Below are 22,777 nucleotides of genomic sequence, written 5' to 3' on the forward strand. Positions count from 1 at the left end.
AACATTTGTACCAGCCTAATATATCCTCGTGATGTTGCGATGAACGCCAATACAGGGAACACTATGGGTAGTGCTGACTTAGCGATGACCCCCTTCAAGGAAAGGTTATGGAAGTGTATCCTAGCCTTAGCGCTCGTAGTGTCCGTTTGAAGGTCTCACGGGCTCCATAAGTTATGGTAAGCCACGTACAATCCCTATACGGTCCCGTAGCACTAAAAAGGTTGCCCTGCAAATATCACATAAAAAATGGATGACAACAGTGGGCACGAGTGTAAGAGTTGACGGAACATACATCTTCCAACTTGTGTCTCCTAGACAATCAAGATAACCCTCCACCTCCACCGAAGATAGCCAGGATGATCCCAACCACGTGAATTTATTTTGCTTGAACATGTCTATATGCAAGCCTCTTCATTATGGCCTCTCCCTGTTGTTGCATGTGGGCTTCAACGACGATGAAATATTTCAATCTTTCAGCATGGATGAGCTCCTCTGCCAAATTTTTAAGGTGAAGACAGTCCTCTATGTCGTGCCCGTGGTTATGATGATAGGCACAATATTTGTTCGGATTGTGCAGTGCTGATGCAATCTTCAACAAGGTGTTTTCTTGAAGTAATTATTATTTTGAATGAGTTGGACTAGTTCAACCATTGACACATTCATAGGTGTTGAACCTTGCATCTCTTGGTATATGTGAGTTCGCTCAATGTATTGGGGCAGTTGCTGGTCGGAGTGGCATCATTGCTGAACTTGGTTGCCTTGGCTGCCTTTCCGATTGACCTGAGATCTTGGGATTTCGTTCGATCGTCGTTCAAGGGCTTGGTCACTCTTTGGCCATCTATGGTCATAACAGTCCTTCCGCTTATGTGGATGGGGGTCAGATACTCTTGGTTTAATTTCTGAGGACTTCACAAGGTCTTCTTTGGCAATGATGTGATCATTTGCTAATTCCAACACCTCTGCGAAGGTCTTTGGCTTAAGTAAGTTCAGGTCATACCTGAATTACTTATTGTGAATCCCCTATTTCAAGGCAACCCGAGAGATCAAAAACTTAAATTTCTTTAACTCCAGTGTTTTCTTTTGGAAGCGAGTGATATAAAGTAGCAAGCTTTCACTCTCCCCTTGCCTAGTAAAATGTGTTGGGAAGAGCTTCAGAATTTAGAAGAATTATGGGAAGACTCCATTTGGTAGGTTATTAAACCATAGGAGGGGGGCTTCTTTTAGTGTAGTCAGAAATAGTTGGCATTTAATGGTCTCATAGATCTACAGAATTTCGACCGTTGACTCAAAAGGGGCAAGGTGATTGGTCTGGTCAATCTTTTCTTTGTAGGAGTCGTAGTGGGAAATCATGAGCTTTGTCGAAGGTATTATTTCCAGGATCCTTTGGGAAAAGGCGTTACCCATAATTGGTCGAGCAAATGTTTCTCCTCAGTCCATTGGATGTGGGACCGCCAACATAAATGCGACGCTGTCTGCCGGTTGGGAATCTTTTGATGCCTAGATTGAATAGTCGTCAGGCCAACAATAGGGCTCCAACGGATTGTCAAGGGGAGCCTTCTGGAGGCGGGTTCCCCGAGACTTTCCCTCCATAGGCGGCGGTTGAGCTCTCTACAGAATTATGACTGCTCGAACAGCTTCAAACTGGTCCATTATTTGTGTTTGCAATGCCTAAACCTCTTCCTGTATGTCACTACACATTGTCTCTCTGTAAACTCTATAGGCGTTGTTTCTCTTCGCAAAGATTCTCCCTCATAGTTGGTTGTGCTTCTCGTTTGGGGCATGTCTACGCTCACCATGCCACCGTTTGAAGATGTTGAATCATGAATTGTCCTTTGTGAAAAAACGCCTTGAGAGTTAGAGTCAGGAAAATGAGGTTGAGAGAGAGAGAAAAGTAATTGAGGAAGCTCCCGCAAAGAAATGTGGAGAGATTGATTTTATTCGTGCTTTTGCCTCCTATTTATAGAGAAATACTTGTATAATTACAGAAAAAATGAAACAATTATGAAAATCGTCCTTAAAGCAATTTAATCGTGAGAATTTGTTGCCAAATTTATACTACAATTTGAATTAAAATGTGATGGCAACTAGATGGTCGATATGCTTGAATTTGGTCGACCGAGGCGATTGGTCGAGTGACGATCGTACCTGCAGTAGGTCGATATGTTGCGGTCTAAGATTATAGGTGTGGCTCTTCGGTTGAATCAGTCTCAATAATGTGTTGGGTGGCTCCGACTGAGCTATCAGTTGTTGAACAGTCGACTTGGATCACGTTCTTGTAGCCCAATACCTCGATTGTCCGAGCACTGCCGCTTGACTGTTTTATATATATATATAACAAAATGTATAATCATTTGATTTTGTTTTTTATTGAACAAAATTTATACAGGTTTGAATCCAAGAATCTACAGCTATTTTTTTAGAGTTCAACTTGAACAATAATATGTAAGTTGAGTCGAACATGAACACTGTTCACGAGCAATTTCGAACACGGGTCAACTTCAAACATGAGTCATTTTCAAACGAGTTGAACACGAGTCAAGCATTAGCCCACACAAACACGGCTCTTTCACACCTTAAGAGATTGGGGTCCCAACTTTCAGTCTTAGACTTCATGGGTAATTAAAAATAGTGAAAGGGCCTTTCTGTCGTTGATGATATTTAAGTGGCAATAACCAAAAGCATCTAAAATATTGATATTTTGGGAAATTTGCATATATGTCACACAACTTTCATTTATTTACATATCACAACTGTATTATTCACTCTTCATGTACATTATTGCTCGTATTTCATATAATTATGATATTAAAATATCATAAATATTATAGAACATGCATTTAAATCTCTCAATTTTTTTTAAAAAAAAATTATTTAAATTATATATTTTATGAATTATTATTTTGTATTAAAAATAATAAGATGATGCATGCGATCAAATCAAACGTATCAAAGAGAGAAATTCAATAAACCCAATATCGCCCAATTTAAAGAGAGCTTTGATATATGAAAAACTTTAAAAGCTCTGTGTGATCGTCATTGTCCATCCATTATCACCTGATCACTATTGTTCATTTCACTATCATTCAATCGTCATCATCCAATCATTATTGTCTAACCACTCTTATTCAACACATTTTTCAAGTACAATTACACCCAACTTATCATCATCAAAGTATTATAATCTAATCACAACTCTATTATCCTCATCATCATATTATTATCGCTTAACTATTATTACTCAATTATCACTCGACATTACTTATCCCATGAATCGGTCGAGTACAAATTGAGTGTGTAATTTATTTTGCAATTTAATATTTTTAATTTACAATGAAAAATAAATCTTTACACTTGTAATTTATTATCTTTTCAAGAAGAAAACTGCAAAAGTACAAGGTACAGATTCAAAAATCAAATCTTTTTCATCACACATATATTTATTTATATGTAAATACAAAGGTATTTACATGCATACATCACATTCTTATTTGTTAATACATCTAGCACCAAAACTTTAATACTTACAGTCGGAACGCTCAAATCTTTAACATCACATAAAACACAGGTGCAGTTGCATGCAGATCACCCGAAATTTGCTATTTATAAATCAATCACCCTCTTTCATCCATTGTTCAAACTCTCACTCAAAAAATCAAAATTTATGGTAAAACCGTAATCCATATTTTTCATTTTTATCAAATTCTCAATTATTCAAAAAAATCACTCGGGTGATTAATTTGTAAATATCAATGTTTCAAGCAGTCTAAATGTAATTATACCGAAAATAAAACTTTTTAAAAGTCGAATGCACATTTTTATGCACAAGTTTATAGCACCAATGCCTTGTAAATATAGGAGACATTTACATACACAGCATACAATTCTTATGAATTTACATATCTCACACCGACATTTTCATATTTACATACATGGCACTTTGGCTCTTTAAACCTATGCATGAAAACACGTATATTTCACTTTTAAAAGCAATAATAATGTTATTTTTGATGTAATATTAAAGATTTGAGCGCTATGCATATAAGTATGAAATTTTCGGTGTCATATGTGTAAATGCACTAGAATTGTGTGCTCTGAATGTAAAATGCCTTGTATAAATTACCAACAAACCTGTTTTGAATTGGAAGATCAAGCAAGCAAAGTCATTAAATTTTGTTTTTTGAGCTGCATCTTCTTTAAATGAGGCCTTTGATTTTAAGCTGTAGGAGCTGCCTTAGCTGCTGGTAGCCTTCACGATAATGCTCTAGCGAGAAGCACAGATGTTTGATAGCCTCCTTCTTCCCCTCGGCACAATCAACAATCACCCCTCTCTGCATTTCCACCTCTTCTTCGAGCTCTCTAACTTGATTTGTTAGTTCCGCCGAGGCTTTTCGTGCATCCTCGCCTTCTTGGATCAGCTTGTCATGCTCCAATTGCAATTCGCGGAGTTGTTCGTCGATCTTACGAGACTCATCGTCCCAAGTTTCGATATCCTCAACCAGCCTGAGCACTTCAGCACTGAGCTCATCTTTCTCCAATGTTAACATATCAACTTTCATCTTAAAATCATGAATACTTTGATTTAGTTGATTTATCTGTTCCTTACTCTCTGTGCTGATTTCAGTCTTCTCAGCCTCTAATTGCTTCACCCTTGCTTCAAAAAATTGAATCTTTGATTCATAGGAGCTGTTTGAGGCCATAAGGCTGGAAAGTTTGGCATCCAGCATAGACATTTTATGATCTGATGTTTGTTCATCATCATCTTTTTCTTCAAAAATGACATTTTTAAGCTCGGCGCAAGGAGATGAATTATCTCGAACAAACTTGTAAAAAACTGCATCTATCCATGTCTTGTACAATTTAATACTATTGTCCCTGCATGAAATTTCAGTCTCAAATCGATTGGCGGCAGCCTCCATTGCTCCCTTGAGATCTTCGATCTCTTCTTCACGATCCCGTAAGTCGGTTCGAAATACTTGAATTTGCTTTACCAAATCCATAAGGTTTTTATCAGATGAAGTGGTGGAAGACAAATCTAAATGTTCAGTGTTCACCAAATCTTCAAGTTTTTCTTTGTGCTCATTCTTACAATTGTGAAGCTTGGCTCTCGCGGCACAAAGCTCTTGTTCCAATTCAAATATCCTTTCTTCCAGCTTAGAAAAGTTATCATAATTATCTATAACCTTGCCATTATCACATTCAGAACTAGATTCTGATGATGATTCATCAGAACCCATCTTACAAAGATTAGATCTTTCTCTGAGGCCTTCAAAACTGGAAGCTTTCCAAATTGGCTGAAGTTGGTTTGGCTTATTTTTCAATGACAGGTGAGGGGAGGAAGGAGCAGAGAGTGAAGCAGCTTCTAAGCCAAATTCAGAACCATTAACTGAACCTTGAGATTGGAATTCAGAAGGGATATTCTTTGAAATTTCACTGATTACAATATCATAACGCTCTGCAAGAGTGCGGTACAAGTGGTAGAAGTCCCCAACACGGGCGACTAATTCTGGTCGTCTTTGGTAGTACATCTGAGCCTTTTTTGCAAATGAATCACCATCTTCTTCAATCAGTTTCAGCATTTCATTAACCAAGCGCTCCGTCTCTGTAGCAAAAATCACACAATGTGGTTAAAAATCATGATGGCATAATAAACACTTAAATTGACAAGTGTAAAATAGCGAAAATTCGCTTTAGTTTACATACATAGCACATAATTCTTTTGAATTTACATGTCTCACACATAAACTTTCATACTTACATAAATATAAATTTGCTGCTTTAAACCCATGCATGAAAATTGGTATATCACTTTGAAAAAGGTGTGATATTAAAGATTTGATTGTTATGTGTGTAAATATGAAAATTTAAGCATGAGATATATGTAAATACAAACGAATTGTGTGCTATGCATGTAAATGCCCGTAAGATAATTATTCTTTGTAACTCTTTACCTTGAAGTTTTTCAGCCAACCATTTTGAATTTCTTGAACTGATATAGCTGTTCCACCAAAGAGACTGAGATTTACTAGTTGCCATTCTCCCCACTTCTTGGAGAGGAATGCAAGGAAACCTATATCATAATTTCCTAGAAGTAAAGCTACTGATTCTGCAAATAAACAAAAAAAGAGAGAGAGAAAAATTGGATTTTTATTCTGAGTTTCAAATATATATAGGTACCAAAAGACATGATTTACTAAGATTCACTATATGAGCAGATATTAGTTGCAACTACTATTTCTCATAATAAAAAAAAGCCAACTTAACAATTAAGGGGAATTATGGAAGTTTGCATCTTTGCATGAGATGTTGGGAATAGGTGCCAAATGAAAATAACAACAAAATAGAAAAGAATAACAATTTACAAAAGCACCAAAAGTTTTATACAAGTTCACCCAATTGATGGCTTCCTTATGTTTGATTGTGTTAATTGGCAAAAACTTTTATTTTTCTATCGATGAACAAAATTAGTATTAAAATATGCGGTCACTCGGCTTGTTTTACTTTTAGACAAGTTCCCCCAATTGACATCTTGCAAAAAATTCCTCTAGTCATCTTTCGCCGGGAAGTCCTATCATGTATGGAGGTATTTTGATTCCTCCCCAACTCAAATTCATCATGAATGGCATCAAAACAACAATCATCGCTCAACTTACCACCGAAAACCATTTAACATGGAGAGCTCAATTCCTCAAACCCTTCAAAGGCAATTGGTTTGAAGAATATCTTGACGGATCGATTACATGCCCACCCTCCCACCTCCTTCAACCGGACGGCACCACACAAACCGTTCTCAATCACTATTTATGGCTTCTTGTGGATCAAAACCTCGCCGCGGCTCTATATTCCACGATCTCTTCGTCATTGTTATCGTATGTCTTGAATCTTGATTCTAGCAAGGAACTTTGGCTTATTTTGGAGCATTGGCTTCAACCATTAATCGATCCCGGATAATCAAGCTCAAGAACAACCAACACAATGTTACCATGAAAGATCAATCTACAACATAATACTTGTCTTCATATAAGGCCAAGGCCGATGCTATCGCTGCAACCGGCTCGTTCTTGTACAAAGAGAATGTCATTCACTACACCCTTATGACCTCTCGTCCACTTATCAAGCCTTCAAGATCTCTACTCACTGTTATGCAGCGAGGAAATCAACTTAGTCGCCAAACTTCAGAAAGAATTATTGCACTCCAATCAGTGCCAAACTGCCCTCTACACGCAACAAGGCAAAGGTCGCGTTCGGTCCTTCAAATCCAGAGGCAGATCCAACTAGGTCACCCCTAATACCTCCAACCGCAATTCCAAGTCAAACAGCTCCGTAATACGCCAAATCTGCTCCAAACCAGACCACTCCATAATCAAATGCTGGTATCAGCAAATCAACAATATCTTCATCAAGGTCAACCACAGTTCAGTCACCAGCAGATAACCGTAGAAAATGATCAATCTCTTCCTATCACACATGTTGGACAAGGCTTGCTACCACCCCCACTGGTAAGCTCCAATTAAATCCTACATTTCATATTCTGAATCTCTCTTTTAATCTTCCGTCAGTACACAAACTAAGATTGATTTAGCAATTCCTTTGAGAAGGTTTGAATTATTTAGACCACTTCTCTTTACGGTGCATCTTCTTCTCATAAATTTAAACCTTAAATCTTAAAAATATATGTCAAGCAGTATATTAAGATTGAACCTTGAAAAATCAGTTCAAAAAACCTTCAATAAGAAATATGAATAGGGGAATCTTGGTGCAAGATTTAGCATTCAAATAGTTTATTTAGCCATATCGCCTTCTTAGATCCTGCTTTTTTCCCTCTTTTTAAGCTAAAATATTGACTAGTAAATCCTTTGAGAAGTAAGATTCCTGGCAGTGTTTGGTAGCATAATTTGAATGAGATTTAGCTTTGAATTTAATGTAAATCCAGCCAAACATTAAAAAAATTTTAAAAAAATTAAATCCAATTCTCTGGTAAATCGAATCTTTTCGCTTTCTGTCATCCGGATTTAGTAAAACTGATTGTGAGGCAGATCTAAGAATTTCTTCCTCCGTCCCTCGCAAGCTCATCTTTGTCTCACAGAGTCGGATTTACAGATTTTGATAAATTCTACTTAACTTAAATTCAGGTTGCGGCCAAACACCACCTTAAAAGTTTAGACCACTCCTCACATGCATCTACTTCTCATAAAGTTAATGAATCCTAAATCTTTCGAATAATTGAGAGAGTTTACAAGGATTTAACCATATATTTTGGGTCCAATGAGCACTATTGCACAATTGTTATCAAAATAGGGCTTCTCCTCAGCCAACACTGATCCCATCAAAATCATATCTTTAATAAGAACAATCATTAAACTACAACCCTAATGAAAGATTCAATTCCCCAATATTCCCCCCCAAAAGGAATCAAAAGCAAGAACTGAAACAAAATGCATACCAGAGTTCCTAATGCCGATTGATCGGAACCGATTCTCCGCCGAAATCAGATCGAAAGATCGAAAGAACGAGACTGAAAAAGCGAGCCGAGCGTGCGATTAAATAAAAAAAAAAAAAGAGGAACTTCTCTCTCTCTCTCTCTGTTTCTTTCTCATTATAAGAATCCCCGTTGAAGGGGCGAGCACGAAAGGGTCAGCTGAGAGAAGGCCATGGAATTCGGATTCTCCGCCGACGTCCGGCATTTGGCGGCCCGCCGGCAATGTGGCCCCCCCATCCCCAGCGGTAGCGACGGAGTCTACAGGATGCCGGCGAGCGATACGTTAAAAATTTTGAAAAAAAAGGTCTTTTTTGGGTCATTTTTTAAAGATTTAAGCGGAGTTTTGATGATTTGCACAATTTTATTTTTAGCGAGAAAAGAATGAATTTTGAATTTTTAAAAATGATTGTTTGTTTGTAGAATGATAAAATGTCATCATCATCTTTATAACATGTATAAGGGACATTTACATAAATGCTGCATAATTTTTATATTTCACATCTACCCCGTTATAATTACACAAATAACCTTATGTCTATAATGTCACCTCAAAAGATATTGCATTGATTCATGAAGCTAAATTATTATTCCAGGATCGAAGATCACACCCAAGAAAAAAGTGCATATTTGATGGAGGGAGAGAACGAGAGAGAAATGAGAGAGAGAGAGAGCAACAAAACTTGCCTCATAGGAGCAAAATGGGTTGTTCTTGGGCTCTTGTGACTGATACTGGAAGAAACCCAAACCATCATGAAAAAATATAATTATTTTTACTGAATTCAAATGTTACAAATGAGACTCCTGCTAACTTGAAATAAACGATAATAAACATACCAACGAAAAGGACAAGACGGTGCTACGAAAATATAAGATAGAAAGCAACACCAATAAGGCAATAAATACATAAACGATCATTTAGGAAACGGGGTCAGAAAAGAACTGGCGACGGATGGAGCGTGGCAGGAGGGAGCTGTGGTGGGCCGGTGGCTTGGGGCAATAGCAGACCAGTAGCAGGGTATGGACAGCGGTAAAGACTGACGTCAGGGGTTGGAAAACAATTGTAACAGGCACCGGTGATTGGACGACAACAACAAGGAGAGACTGGGGAGGGGTTATTGGAGGTAGAGGCTGGTCTGGGAGGGTCTTGGTGGACTGGTGGAGGGTGCAAGGACAACTGCAAAAAAGCGCCAAATAACAACGAGGAAGGTGGGGGCGAGGCTAGCTGCAATAGGATTGCGACTTGTAGACATTGAACCATAGCATGGAAAGTGTTAGTGGGGCTGAGGGCAACAAAACTTGTAGCAGAATTTGCTGCCAAGAGAACCGTAGAACAACAAAACAGAAAAACAAAAACTCAAAGAAAATGCAAACAAGAACACCAAAAACTTACCTGGTTCGGTCCATAAAACCTACATCCATGGGAGGGAATCAAGAAGAAATTCACTAAGACAACTTTGAAGATTACACCACACAATTTCAAGGACGAACCAATCTCTAACTCTCTATCGATCTTGATCTCTATACAAGTTTTGGTTCCTCACATTTCTCTCAGCATTTTTCTCACCCCTCAGGCTTCTCAACTCATATACATCATTATATATGATCTATAGACACACACACACACACACACACACACACACACACACACACACACACACACACACACACACACACACACACACACACACACACACACACACACACACACACACACACACACACACACACACACACACACAATGATTCATACAAGATGACCGGTAAATACTTGTCATAGACAAATGACTATTGTACACATTAGCTATAGAAAACCTTCTTATAAATTGCGGTATCGTCTTAGTTTACATAATTGAGAGTCATCTTAATAGGACTGTTGCTGGAATGAGGAGGGAGGGCCTGGAGTGTATTAGCAAGAAGACCAGAGGGCGATTTGCAGTTGTTGGAAGAGGGCCGGAGGGGCTGCAGAGGAATAAATGTCTCTTAGAGTCAGGCTACAGTCGGAGCACCGCTCGAACTCTTAGAGACTGTCACCATCTCAAAGGAGTTACAACCAAAGCATTTTCTTTTCATCGGGTACAGCTCCTGGAGGGGAAGAACGCCGCAAAGGCACCACTCAGAAATCTGCACTCATAAAAAACTTTCATAACCTTAACAAAGAATATGTATAAATAATAGGTGGTTTGCATGTAGATTAGGTAAGTAGAATATGCAATAAATAAAGAAGGGGAGATGGGAATGGTTTGAATTTGAAAATTAGATAAATGTGGAAGTTGTTAGATAAGTTAGTAAATCAAAATAGGCAAGAGGAAAATGTGGTTATTGTAGTAGTTATGGTAATACATTCGCAATACTATAGCAGCTATAGTAACACATCCTAAATTTAGCTTCCGCATCAGACCAATTTTATTTACTGAAAAAGGTAGTTACATTGAGAATGGGAGAAGGTTCTCAATACATGAGAGAGGTGAAGAGAAAAAAGCCCCAAGAAAATCAGCCTTCCACTGGATAAATAAAAGAATTCTCCTATCTATATATGATAAAAGAACAAAAGATAAATTTATACTATTACATCTACTTCAAAAGGAGACAATGCAAAACTATTTTGTTTTTTCGGTCATAGGAGTGTAACGTGCTAGGCCTCATCAGTCGGTGACCTGCTAATAAATGGTTGTTCGGCTGAAGAAATGAAATTGTTGGGAGAAGTGAAATGACATAAAGGAATGGAACAACCAATCGATGAGATTGTCGGCCGGTTGTCTGAGATGGCTGGTTGATTGGGTTGCTGACCGGAGGGGAGAGACAGCCGACTTGACACGTGAGGATATATATAAAGATTGAGTGGTATACATGTAAATCTTATGTTTGAAAAGGTGGTCGGAGCAATAGTGGTTCATACAATTATGACCTTCTTCTTTTATAATTATTTAATAACAACTGGCTAGTGAAACTCCTATTATTCTTTTGTGCTCTCCATATTTCTGCAAGTGATTGTCTGTTAGTTGTAACTTATGTCGCAGTGCTCGATCGTTTAATTAGTTTAGTTGATCCTCATGTGTAACTGCTCAGCTCTCGCTAATATTTTGCCTGCTGATTCCATTTACCGTCGGATTCGTCAAGATCCGTGCAGATATGTTTGGACATATAATTATAAATATAAATGACGAGTCGTAAAGAAATCTTTCATTCGACATAAATCTCGAGGCTTTTTTGGAGCTAGAAATACTCTCTTTAAAATTAAAAATCATATTAATCAAACTGACATGTTTGATGAGACAAACCCAATCACATCAAAATTGATCCAATTCGAGTGAAATCTATCACATATCAAGCCGTTAAACCATTTTATATGCTTTTAGTGGTTGATTGGAATATCCACTTAACTCTAAATTTGAGAAGCTTATAATAAAATCGATTGGTTTGATGAGATGAATCTAATGAGCCGAAAATCATTCGATTTAAATGTCATCAAAGCACTCAAATGTTCATATAATATCATCATATTAGGAGAATAACTCTGAGTTATGTGATTGAGTTGTTTAGATTCATATAATATTTATAGAGGACGCCACTCCCAAAATATATAAGAAGATCCCCACTCTCTTCATAAAATGAGAGTTAAAGCTGGACCGAGATGTAGACCTGGTTGAGGACGATGAGTCAATTTCTAGAGCCGTTATAGACTGAATACCTTGTGATCACTTCATGCCTTCGTAGCTGTCGACCACTACCGACCATCGCCGGTGGCCACCGACCATCGCCGGTGGCCACCGTCCACCATAGACGACTGCTTCTTACTTGTTATCACAGGCGCATCTTGTCAAGTAATGACGTATAGTGCAACAAAGTACTTTCCGGAGTAATGAGGTACATTATGGAATAACAAAATACTATGTGAAATGACAACGTACATTGCAGAGTAACGAATCACCTATGAAGCAATGCAGTAGCCTAAATACATTACACAGGCATACCTTGAATAGAGATCTAAGTGAGTCAATTCGACTTGCAAGCCGGCTCAAGCTCGGCTCGATAAATGACTTGTCAAATGAGCTCCATGAATTAAAGAAACTTGACTCAAGTTCGACCCGACTCGACTTGTTCGCTCTTGAGCCAACTCATTTAAAAAATAATTAATTTAAAATATACTTACAATATATTAAATTTATAAAATCTCAAATTTATTAAACTTTTTTCAACACTGTTATTTTACATTTAGTGTCAAATGATCAGTTAAATATGTAAATACAAATAAATTGTGTGGTTTGTATGCAAAATTTGCCAAATATATATCATTTACCAATCAATTAATAAATAATATTTTCTCTAATTTGAATCACTTGAAATAACACTGTTGGGTGCGGGCCAGCCCATCAAAGCATCAAGGAAAAATCAGACCGGATGCCGGACCGGTTTTTTCTACGGTTAAACCGGAGAGAGAAGAAACCGGAGACGAACCCGGGCTGTAAGGGCGGTCGCCCGGTCTACTGCTGACCCGGCCATGAATTCGGGGAAATCATAACCGTTTCAACTGTTTTTATTAAATAAATTGAAAATTAGGGCTGTCGATTTGGAGGGTGGACGTGAGAGAGGAGGAAGGCGAAACAAGCGAAGGAGAATTGCGGGAGCACTGCGGCCTTTGTTCCTCCTTCCGATCTTCTTCTACAAGAGACCATTGAGGAAGGTAACCGGTAACCCTTGTGTTTTCGCTCCTTATTCCCCCCGCATTCGAGCGCTCTGCGGCGTAGGATTTACTGAATCCTGTAAATATGTGTGTCCAGTTTGAAACAGGATTTAATGAATCCTGGATTCAAGGGGGAAAATGGGATTTAAGAACCTTTTAGGCTGTAAGGGTAGGAAGTAAAATTTTTATTTTTGTAGTTTGGCAGGATTTGGGTTAAATACTGCTACCAATCAGACCTTCTCGGCACCTGCATTTGGGAAATTGCTGCATGTGCAAAGCTCTGATTCGAGGTATTTTCTGTTTATGGATTTAATTTACTTGGGTTTACTTGAAATGAAGTAAATAATGATTTGGGTATGGATAGGTGTACAAAGTTGTGAAATGCAAATTTCAAAATTTTCATTTGATAAGTTTTACTTGAAATGCAAGTTAAAAATCATTAAAATGCTGCTCTTTGAACGCATTTCCCTTGTAGTCACCATGAATAGGTTTTAGTTATGAAATATTTCTTCTATTGATAGGCCACATTTTTCATATTCCTTTACATTTGATTTATATGTTCTTCAAAATCAGGGACAAGTCTAGTTTTTTCTTAAATTCTTTGATTAAAAAAGCCCCAATTATTTGCTATAAATGTATATTTAATATTCACATGTCTCCAAATTCTTATAATAATGAATTTTTGTATTTGAAATTCTGTGCTTTCATAAATTAATAGAAAAATGAACAGAGGTTCATTGAGATTGACATCATGAAAAAGAGAATTATTGTGATTAAATATTTGACTTAGTTCTTTTACTTTTGTTTTGGTAATAAGTTAGCTGTTTCCAATTTCATTTCCAAACATAATTATTAAAGAAAAAGAAAATAAATGAACATTCACTATATTTTTATCATCAATAAAAGGAAATAAAGAAACAAAACAAAAATAAAGCAAGTTTTAATGGTTGTAACATTTCTTTGAAAATATAAATAATAAAGAAAGATTCAACAGATTTAAAAACCCCACAGATGTTATACAAGATGTAGAGTAAAACTCATTAAGATTCTCACTGCTTCTCATAATAATGATCAATCCCAGCCATTCAATTTAATTTGGATGGCTTTGAATAACCCCATCCAATTTTCTGAAAACCTCTCTTCCCACCCATAGGAGGGAGGGAGGGACGGAGGGAGGGGAAAAAATTTTATACTTTTCTCGAAAGAATAGAAGTTTTGTTTTTCTTACTCATACTTCTTATATCAGTCATTTACTCGAAATGAATTGTGAGGATGAAAGTATATTGAACCCACTGATTGGTTTTTGGTTATTAGGATCACTGACCCAATCAACATAAAATTAGGATTCAATAATGGTCTGGAAGTTTGGCAAAAATAACGAGGACAGTAATGCAAGTATTTCATACATAATAAATAAATTGAAGAATAATAACATAAGTTAGTCTGAGTGGAAATAAATTATTTAGCATAATATTCTGCGTAGGTATATCAAGCAAGTAAAAGTAGGATGTGTCATTCCTCCATTTAATTATCAAGGCAAGCATCCCATCGTTAGACTTCAGATGATTGTTTAGGTATATGGGAGTAGAGGTTTCCTTGAAATTAATGATGTTTGTATAAGTATGAAGATAAGAGGTAATTTTTATTTGAAGAAATGTAAAGACTAAGAAAATAATGTGACCAACTTAAATCATTAATTTTAAAGCTATGTTGGAGAAGCTTTGAGCACAAAGATATCATCACTCCAATATCATTAATAATACTGTCAGCGATATGAAGTAATTTTAATACAATTCTCCTAAATGTTTGACGAATAAAATAAAAACGAGATCAATAGAACTAGAAGAGTAGCTTTCTTGTGTCTAATACCATCGTGGAGGATATTGTTCTTACATTCAGTTTAAAAAAAAAAGTTCAGTGAAATAAAGCATTAATAACTATGACATAAATGAAGAGATGTAAGATGAAAAACAAAAGTGGAAGTTTCATTAATGTCAATATCATTATTCTATTTAAAACCTTTGTCAATATGTTGGTTGTTGAGTCTTAATTTTACAGATTCATTTGCAGTTTATAACGATTTTTCATATATATAAATCAACTAATTAATCTCAGGTAGTTGTTTGTCATATGATATTTACTTATTCTTACATAGCTTGCCACTGACTAGGAGGCCAGTTGTCGTACGTTGAAGGAAGCCAATTAGAAAGGGGTGGCAATAGTAGAGCTTGAATGATCAAATTATATGTTTTAGTCTCTTTTCTAATATGGCATCCTTTATTAACCAACCAAGGCTATGCATTTGATTACTTCTCCCCATGCAAACTGTGAGCTTTGATTTTATGTTAAAGAATACGAGAGAATTTAATCTCCAATAAACTAGGTTTTCTGTATATTTTGTACTATTTTTAGTTATTTTTTCTTTGACTTCAGTATGAAGTGTTTCAAAATATTTTATGAATGTAAAAAGTAGAATAAAAATGCATGATTGTGAATGTTAATTATATCAATGTGTCTTTTTGTATTTTTTTCATAAACTATCTTGAATGATGATATCATTATAAGCAAACTAAAAAAGGAAACTAAAAGTTTGTGTATTAAGCATCTCAACAAACTTTCAATTGTCATATCAATAAATTCAATCTAGCCATTAACCATCAATCTAATGGTATTAAGCATCTCAACTAAAAGTTTGTGTAAGAAGCATCTCAACAAACTTTCTATTGTCATATCAATAAATTCAATCTAGCCATTAACCATCAATCTAATGGTTGTAAGGAGTATAAAGATTATAATTTTCTACTAAATATCTTCCATAATGTTCTTAAAAAATGAGAAAAAACCTCACATCTCTATCCAACATTATAGAATACTGGTGAATCCTAGTAAATCCGACTGATAATTCTTGCTGCAGTACATTTGATCATACAAATTATTATAATAATATAATAGAAATGTCACGATTATTTTTTCTAATTGAAGAATAGAAAAACCAAATTATCCAAATTCTATCACAAGTATCAAGACTAGAACTAGCGAAAAAAATTTAAAATTATTATAGGACAACGAAAAATAAATTCCCTTCGATACACCAATTTATACTATGAAAGAAGTTTAACGTAGTGCTTTCACTTAAAAGGCTGAATCTAGCACTACTATTATTGATTAGAATAAAAATAATAATTTAAAACATGAAATTAAAACTGGGAAATATTTTTCCTTGAAGCGACTTCCTAACATCTATTCCGACAAACTGGGAAATGCCAATTTTAAGGTTATAATATATGTCAGAAGAATGAAAGTTAACAATTATAAAAAGGATAGCATTCTTATTTTCTATCAAACACTCCAATATGAGAAACTGGAGAAGATTCATGCCCTTAATAGAACACTCAAACAATTTGAAGTACAATATCTTTTTTCTTTGAGTGCTACTGACTTTTCCTTTATGATGTTTTCTTAAAAACAGCCCGAGACAACGTGATATTCATGAATTCCAGAAGCACTGTGGCATCATCTGTTTCCTGTGTATCGGGAAACAAGTACAGCTCTGGAGTTTTGGTTTGTCTGCTTCCAGGGTTTCTGGGAGTTTATGTTGTTTTTGTAAACTACCTCTTGTTAAAGGCCATTGTGAGGAGCCCAGCTTCATCAGCTGTCTCAGGAATTCGTTGAAGGCATTGCCTTAGCTGGATCAGTTACTGGTTGCCTTTCTTTTGATTCTTCCATCATTTCTGGAGATGGTTTCCTCTGGTATATCTGGTTTGACCAGAACTTGTAATCAGAAGTTCCGCAACATGAAAGTACTTTTACCAATGGGCCCATCCGATTCCATTCCAAACGACCACGAAATTGACTTTTCTGTTGTTTTTGGTCCCATACCAGTCGAACCATCAGTCGAAATCAACGGGCTGGCCTCCAATAATTTTGTTCCAAGGAGAGCTTCTGATGGAAAAAATTATGATTCTCCGTTAGTCCTTAGAAATCGGTCTCATGCTCTTGTCGGGCCTTCTCAAATTACACAGCTGCTGCAGCACACTTCGCTTGAAACGAACAGTTTAAGGGATCTTGGAGCGTGCTCCACAGTTAAGACTGAAGTTCAACAAGAGAAGACACGCAGTAATGATGCTGCAGAGAAAGATAACCAAACAAAGGAGGTTTCAGGAGTGGGACTTGAGGATTTTGAAGTTTTGAAACTAGTCGGACGGGGGGCTTTTGGTAAAGTTTTTCAGGTGAGGAAAAGGGACACTTCGGAAATATTTGCAATGAAGGTTATGAGAAAGGATAAGATAATTGAAAAGAATCATGCTGCGTACATGAAAGCCGAGAGGGATATATTGACAAAAATTGACCATCCATTTATTGTTCGGCTCAGATATTCCTTTCAGGTATGGTTCCTTAACCCCTCAGTTCAATATTGTTTTAATATTTGATACGCTGTAGCTGGAGTAATCCAAGCTATATTCATGCTTATACATGTTTGTTTGAAGTGCTGCTTTTTGTTATGGTGTTAATACATTTGTTTAAAGGGAAATTTATGTTTGTTGCACACAAATTCTTATGCATTTACATATATAATGCTTTAGTGATTCAAACATATGCATGCAAAATGTGTATTTCAGTTTTAAAAATTTGTAATAATTCTATTCTTGGTCTGATATTAAATATTTGAGTGCTAAATGTGTAAAGTTTAGGCGTGAGATATGTAAAAACATGAGAATTGTGTGCTATGTATGTAATTGCCCCTTGTTTAATAATTTAGGCTTAATTTCCTTGGTTTAAACAACTGTCAAAATGCATGAATACCACAATTTGAAAATTATTTATTAGTCTTATAACATTTCTTATGCGATTTTCAGACAAAATACCGATTGTATCTGGTGCTGGATTTTGTTAATGGGGGGCACCTATTCTTTCAGCTATATCATGAGGGTTTATTCAGGTTTTGTCTCCTTCCCTTTTGTTCTGATTAAAATCCATCAAAATAATCAACTCGTTACAAATCTACCCATTTCCGATTATTACAGAGAGGATTTGGCAAGAATATATGCGGCTGAGATAGTTTCTGCTGTCTCCCACCTTCATGCAAACGGGATAATGCACAGAGACCTTAAGCCTGAGAACATCCTTATGGATGCTGATGGCCATGTATGTTCCTTCTTTCCTTTATGTCAAAACTTCACACTGTTTTTGATATGATAATGAGTCGAACTTGAATCAGCTTTCGAACCAACTTTGATTCTTTTTTATTTTTTATCTGATTTATCATTATTATTACGGGCATTTACATACAAACCTCATGATTCTTATGTATTTACATGGAGTTATTATAGTCCTAGAATCTATAAAAGTGTCAATTTAGCCTACGAACTCTTTAGATCGAGGCTGAGAAAATCTTTCATGTGGACTATGTTAGCCTATATTAGAAGAGTTTGCGGACTAAATTGATATTTTTACATACTCTGGGACTAAAATGATCCCCTGCAAAGAATCATGGGACTATTTTGACACTTTCCTCATGTACATATCTAACGCCTAAACATTCATACTTAACATGCAGATCTCTCAAATCCTTAACTTCACATAAAAAATATCACAACCATTATCTTTCTACATGCTTTGGGACTAAAATGATCCCCTGCAAAAAATAATGGGACTATTTTGACAATTTTCTCCTTTACATATCTAACACCTAAACATTCATATTTACATGTTGATTACTCAAATCTTTAAATTCGCATAAAAAATACAATCACCATTATCTTTTTAAAAATGAAATACATTTTCTCATGCACAAGTTTATGGTAACAAGATGTTGTAAGTGTAAATATCAAACTTTGGGTGTTAGATTTGCTAATACATAAGAATTTTGTGGTGTGCATGTAAAGTTCTTCTTTTTTATATCAATAGTAGCTTGACTCAAAATCATCTATTTATATATATGCATCTTTTCCCCATAATAAATAAAGCTCAGCTCAATTAATTAACTGTGTTCAATACTCAAGGTTGATAATACTTGTTTACCCCCTTAGTCTAAAAAGATATATATATATATATATCATTGTATCTCCAGCTGAATACATATTCATATATTTTTAATTTGGGGCATTTGCATTCAAAGCACCCAATTCTTATGCATTTACTTTTTTACATTTATACCACCCTAATCTTTCATGTCACATTCTAAAAAAACCATCATTTTAACTTTTTAAGAAGTGAAACACACCTTTTCCATTCGGAAAAAAATTGCGTACATAAGACGTACGCAGAGTTGCTACGTCTGTAACCTGCAAACAAGTTATAGGGAGGATTTTAGGAGGTTATAACCGCGTTATACCCTCTGTAACCTCCCTGTAACCTACCTATATCTTCTAGTAAGTTTCGCGCTTCTGTTTTGATATACATGTAGGTTACAAGGAGGTTACAGGGGGTATGAGGTTACAGGGGGTATAACAGTATAACACGGTTATAACCTCCTGAAATCTTCCCTGTAACCTGTTTGCAGGTTACAAACGCAGGCAACTCTGCGTACCTCATATGTACGCAATTTTTTTCCTTTTCATTCATAGGTCAGGTGGTAAATTTTGAAGTTTGGTGTCAGGCATGGTATATATGTAAATCTTTTTTGTAATATTTGTTTACAGGTGCTGCTCACTGATTTTGGGCTTGCGAAGGAATTTAATGGCAATGATAGATCAAACTCTCTGTGTGGGACGGTAGAATACATGGCGCCGGAGATTATCACCGGAAAAGGCCATGATAAGGCTGCTGATTGGTGGAGCGTTGGAATTCTGCTATTTGAAATGCTTACAGGAAACGTACGATTTTGCATCTGCCCCCCCCACCCTCCTTCAAATATACTATTTAGTTTACTGTTAACCCTGAATCTATTCATTTCATTAACAGCCACCATTTGTTGGAGGAAATCGAGATAAAATTCAGCAGAGAATAGTGAAGGAGAAGATGAAGCTCCCTTTTTATTTATCCGCTCAAGCCCATTCCCTCTTAAAAGGAGTACGTTTTCTTATTGGGGAATTTACATACATAGCACACAACTTTTTATGTATTTACATATCTAACTCCTAAAATTTGATGTTTGCATTTATATAACACTTTTTTTGTTATAAAAATGTGCATGAAATGGCATATTTCAGTTTTAATTTGTAATAATGATATTTTTTTATGTGACTTTAAAAAATTTGAGTGATAAGCATGTAAATATAAAAATTTTGGGGTTAGATATGTAAATATATAAGAATGAGTAAAGTGCCAAAATAATTTCTTGATTACCTTCATGTGTGTATTTCATTTCCAAAGTCTAGTACTTGGAGTCTTTTAATAAAAGCTAAAATAGTCTGCTTGGAATTCTATTTTAGCTAACTTTTAAAAGAGTTTGGGGACTAAATTTACACATGTTCCCGCACATACATGCACATAGGGGTATCAAAAATTAATCCAACGATTTGACCCAAATTCTTTTCTGGCCGGATTTAGGTTAGGAATTCTAACCCATCTAAATTTTTGGGGCTGATTTCGGGTTGACTCATCAACCCAAAATTGACTCGAATCTGACCCACTAATTTAGAAATGGACACAAAATTGACCACACTAACCTGAAAAATGATCTCATATTGACTCAAAAATGAATTGTATTTGACTTGAAGATGACCTGAATAGTTGTTATGCCTTATGTTAATATTATGGTCGGATTCAAATAAAACAATTTGGGTTCGGTCAATTTAGGTTCAGACTCAAACTACACACTCCTGCATGCATTTGAAATAGTCAGATACTCGTATACTCATATGTATATATTACATTTAAAAAATGTACATATTTTTCCTACTTGAGTCGGCTCGATCCACTCAAATTCCAACTTGAAGTCAGGTTGAATTTCAGACCAAGCCAAAAGTTTTGACTCGTCGCTCGGTAATTAAGAGAAAATATTCCGTCCAATGAAGTCGACTGGACGTGCAGCCGACGAAATGGATCTCACCACACAGCCGCACGCATGATGTGGTGGGATCCATGCCAACATCCATACATCCGAACGGCAGACGCAATATTTTCCCCAATCCGAGCCAAAAAAAAGCTATTCAATCTGCGAACGATCTTCATGCTAAAAAATCTCAGCCCCACTTTCTAACCCTCTGCATTCATGAACTCTCAGCTGCTGCAAAAGGAAGCGAGCAAGAGGCTTGGGAATGGACCTGGTGGCAGCAATGACATAAAGAATCATAAATGGTTCAAATCCATAAACTGGAAGAAACTCGAGGCAAGGGAGATACAACCCAGTTTCAGGCCGAATGTCGCCGACCAATTATGCATTGCGAATTTCGATAAGAAGTTGACTAGCATGCCTTTGCTCGATTCTCCGGTCGCCAGTCCGGTCGCCGGCGATGACGTGTTTGTGAATTTTTCCTATGTGAGGCCCAGTACTTTCCTTCAGAAACAGAGCCTTCTGCAGAGCTAGATGCCATCTTGTAAATAGATTGAATGAGGTTAGATTTCAAATTCATTAGATTTATTTTGAGGTGTGATTTTTAAAATTTGATTGATTACTTCTATGTTGTTTCCATCTCAAAACAAATCTAATGAGTTTGAATTTCTCTCAATGGGGATTATGTTTTTTCTTAGTTTGTTTTTACTTTCTAATGACTTTAGGTATAGAATGAATCTCTTATTGTGTTTGTTTGATAGATATGGTGGTATATGGGTAAAAATTGAAATTTTATGTGTTAGATATATAATTTCATAGGGATTGAGTGGCATGCCTGTAAATATTAATTGTTTTAAAAAGTTTAGTATATTTTATGACAAGTTATTACGTGTAGATTGGGGTGTAAACGAGGCTCACTCATGTTCGGCTCTTTAAAAAATATCACTGTTGGTGTTCAGCTCATTCATAATTTGAACACAAAAAAGTGTGTTCGTGTTCGACTCGTTTGCTTAGCGAGTTGAACACGAGTTGTTCGCAGACAGAGTCGTTCTGACAACTCTAATCATATCACCATAAGATTTTAAGGGTTGAGACAAGATTTAAATCTTATTGTTTATATTAAAACATTATCTAAATAAAATTTAATATATTTTTATTTTATTTTTTTATTTAATAATTTTAATTGATTATAAATCTTTGCAACCTTGTGGTCATTTAAAATTTTTAAAGTAATACTCAAGACATATGATTGGTGAGCAGTATTTCGAGCCAATACAAGCCGAACAATAATGAACAGATCTTTGTTCGTGTTCGTCTTGTTAATATATCGAGCACAAATAAGTATTTCTGGTCGGCTTGTTAACTTAGAGAATGAATCAAACACGAGCTTTTTAACGAGCGAACACGAGCTATTCGTGAACGACGAGCCGTTAACGACCCTACGTGTAGAGTTCAAATGCATGCATATTACGAACGTGTTGAACACACGTACAACAATATATGATAATGTTGTATATGAAGTCTGCATGCATACATGAATTATGTAGGTAATATTCTCATATTTAAAATACTTTCTTAAAAATTAGATATTTAAATAATCCCCTGAAAAAGAAATATTTAAAATTTTGGATACATGCTTATAGATACCATTTGGGTGGTTTGTGACATAAATAAAATCTAACCA

The 22,777-nt window shown here is 36.0% G+C and overlaps 2 protein-coding genes across 3 annotated transcripts; one reads left to right on the plus strand and one right to left on the minus strand.

Moving 5' to 3' along the window:
• Window positions 1–3,996: 3,996 nt before the first annotated feature.
• LOC110031282 (protein NETWORKED 4B-like) lies at window positions 3,997–8,750 on the minus strand. Its single transcript, XM_020734404.1, has 3 exons — window positions 8,441–8,750; window positions 5,949–6,103; window positions 3,997–5,599 (listed from the first exon to the last, which is right to left on the minus strand). Exons 2-3 carry the CDS (start codon window positions 6,031–6,033, stop codon window positions 4,194–4,196), a joined length of 1,491 nt encoding a protein of 496 aa, XP_020590063.1. The 5' UTR covers window positions 6,034–6,103; window positions 8,441–8,750; the 3' UTR covers window positions 3,997–4,193.
• Window positions 8,751–13,062: 4,312 nt separating this feature from the next.
• Window positions 13,063–21,770, plus strand: LOC110031283 (serine/threonine-protein kinase AtPK2/AtPK19-like). Of its 2 annotated transcripts, none has more exons than XM_020734405.1 (8): window positions 13,063–13,157; window positions 13,355–13,447; window positions 16,627–17,542; window positions 18,014–18,096; window positions 18,182–18,302; window positions 19,799–19,972; window positions 20,061–20,168; window positions 21,325–21,770. In XM_020734405.1, the coding sequence occupies exons 3-8, from the start codon at window positions 16,895–16,897 to the stop codon at window positions 21,625–21,627; spliced, it is 1,437 nt and encodes a 478-aa protein (XP_020590064.1). In that variant the 5' UTR covers window positions 13,063–13,157; window positions 13,355–13,447; window positions 16,627–16,894; the 3' UTR covers window positions 21,628–21,770. The 2 variants fall into 2 exon arrangements, with proteins under 2 accessions (XP_020590064.1, XP_020590065.1); XM_020734406.1 differs by having other exon boundaries at window positions 13,363–13,447.
• Window positions 21,771–22,777: the final 1,007 nt, after the last annotated feature.

The sequence above is a fragment of the Phalaenopsis equestris genome, unplaced genomic scaffold (assembly GCF_001263595.1).
Source record: "Phalaenopsis equestris unplaced genomic scaffold, ASM126359v1 Scaffold000800, whole genome shotgun sequence".
NCBI lineage: Eukaryota > Viridiplantae > Streptophyta > Magnoliopsida > Asparagales > Orchidaceae > Phalaenopsis > Phalaenopsis equestris.

Coding starts and splice junctions, on each gene's coding strand:
- LOC110031282 (XM_020734404.1), bottom strand. CDS start 6,033: ATGGCAACTAGTAAATCTCAGTCTCTTTGGTGGAACAGCTATATCAGT. Junction 5,600..5,948: donor GTTGGCTGAAAAACTTCAAG/GTAAAGAGTTAC, acceptor TTTTTGCTACAG/AGACGGAGCGCTTGGTTAAT.
- LOC110031283 (XM_020734405.1), top strand. CDS start 16,895: ATGGTTTCCTCTGGTATATCTGGTTTGACCAGAACTTGTAATCAGAAG. Junction 19,973..20,060: donor TTGAAATGCTTACAGGAAAC/GTACGATTTTGC, acceptor TTTCATTAACAG/CCACCATTTGTTGGAGGAAA. Junction 20,169..21,324: donor CCCATTCCCTCTTAAAAGGA/GTACGTTTTCTT, acceptor ATGAACTCTCAG/CTGCTGCAAAAGGAAGCGAG.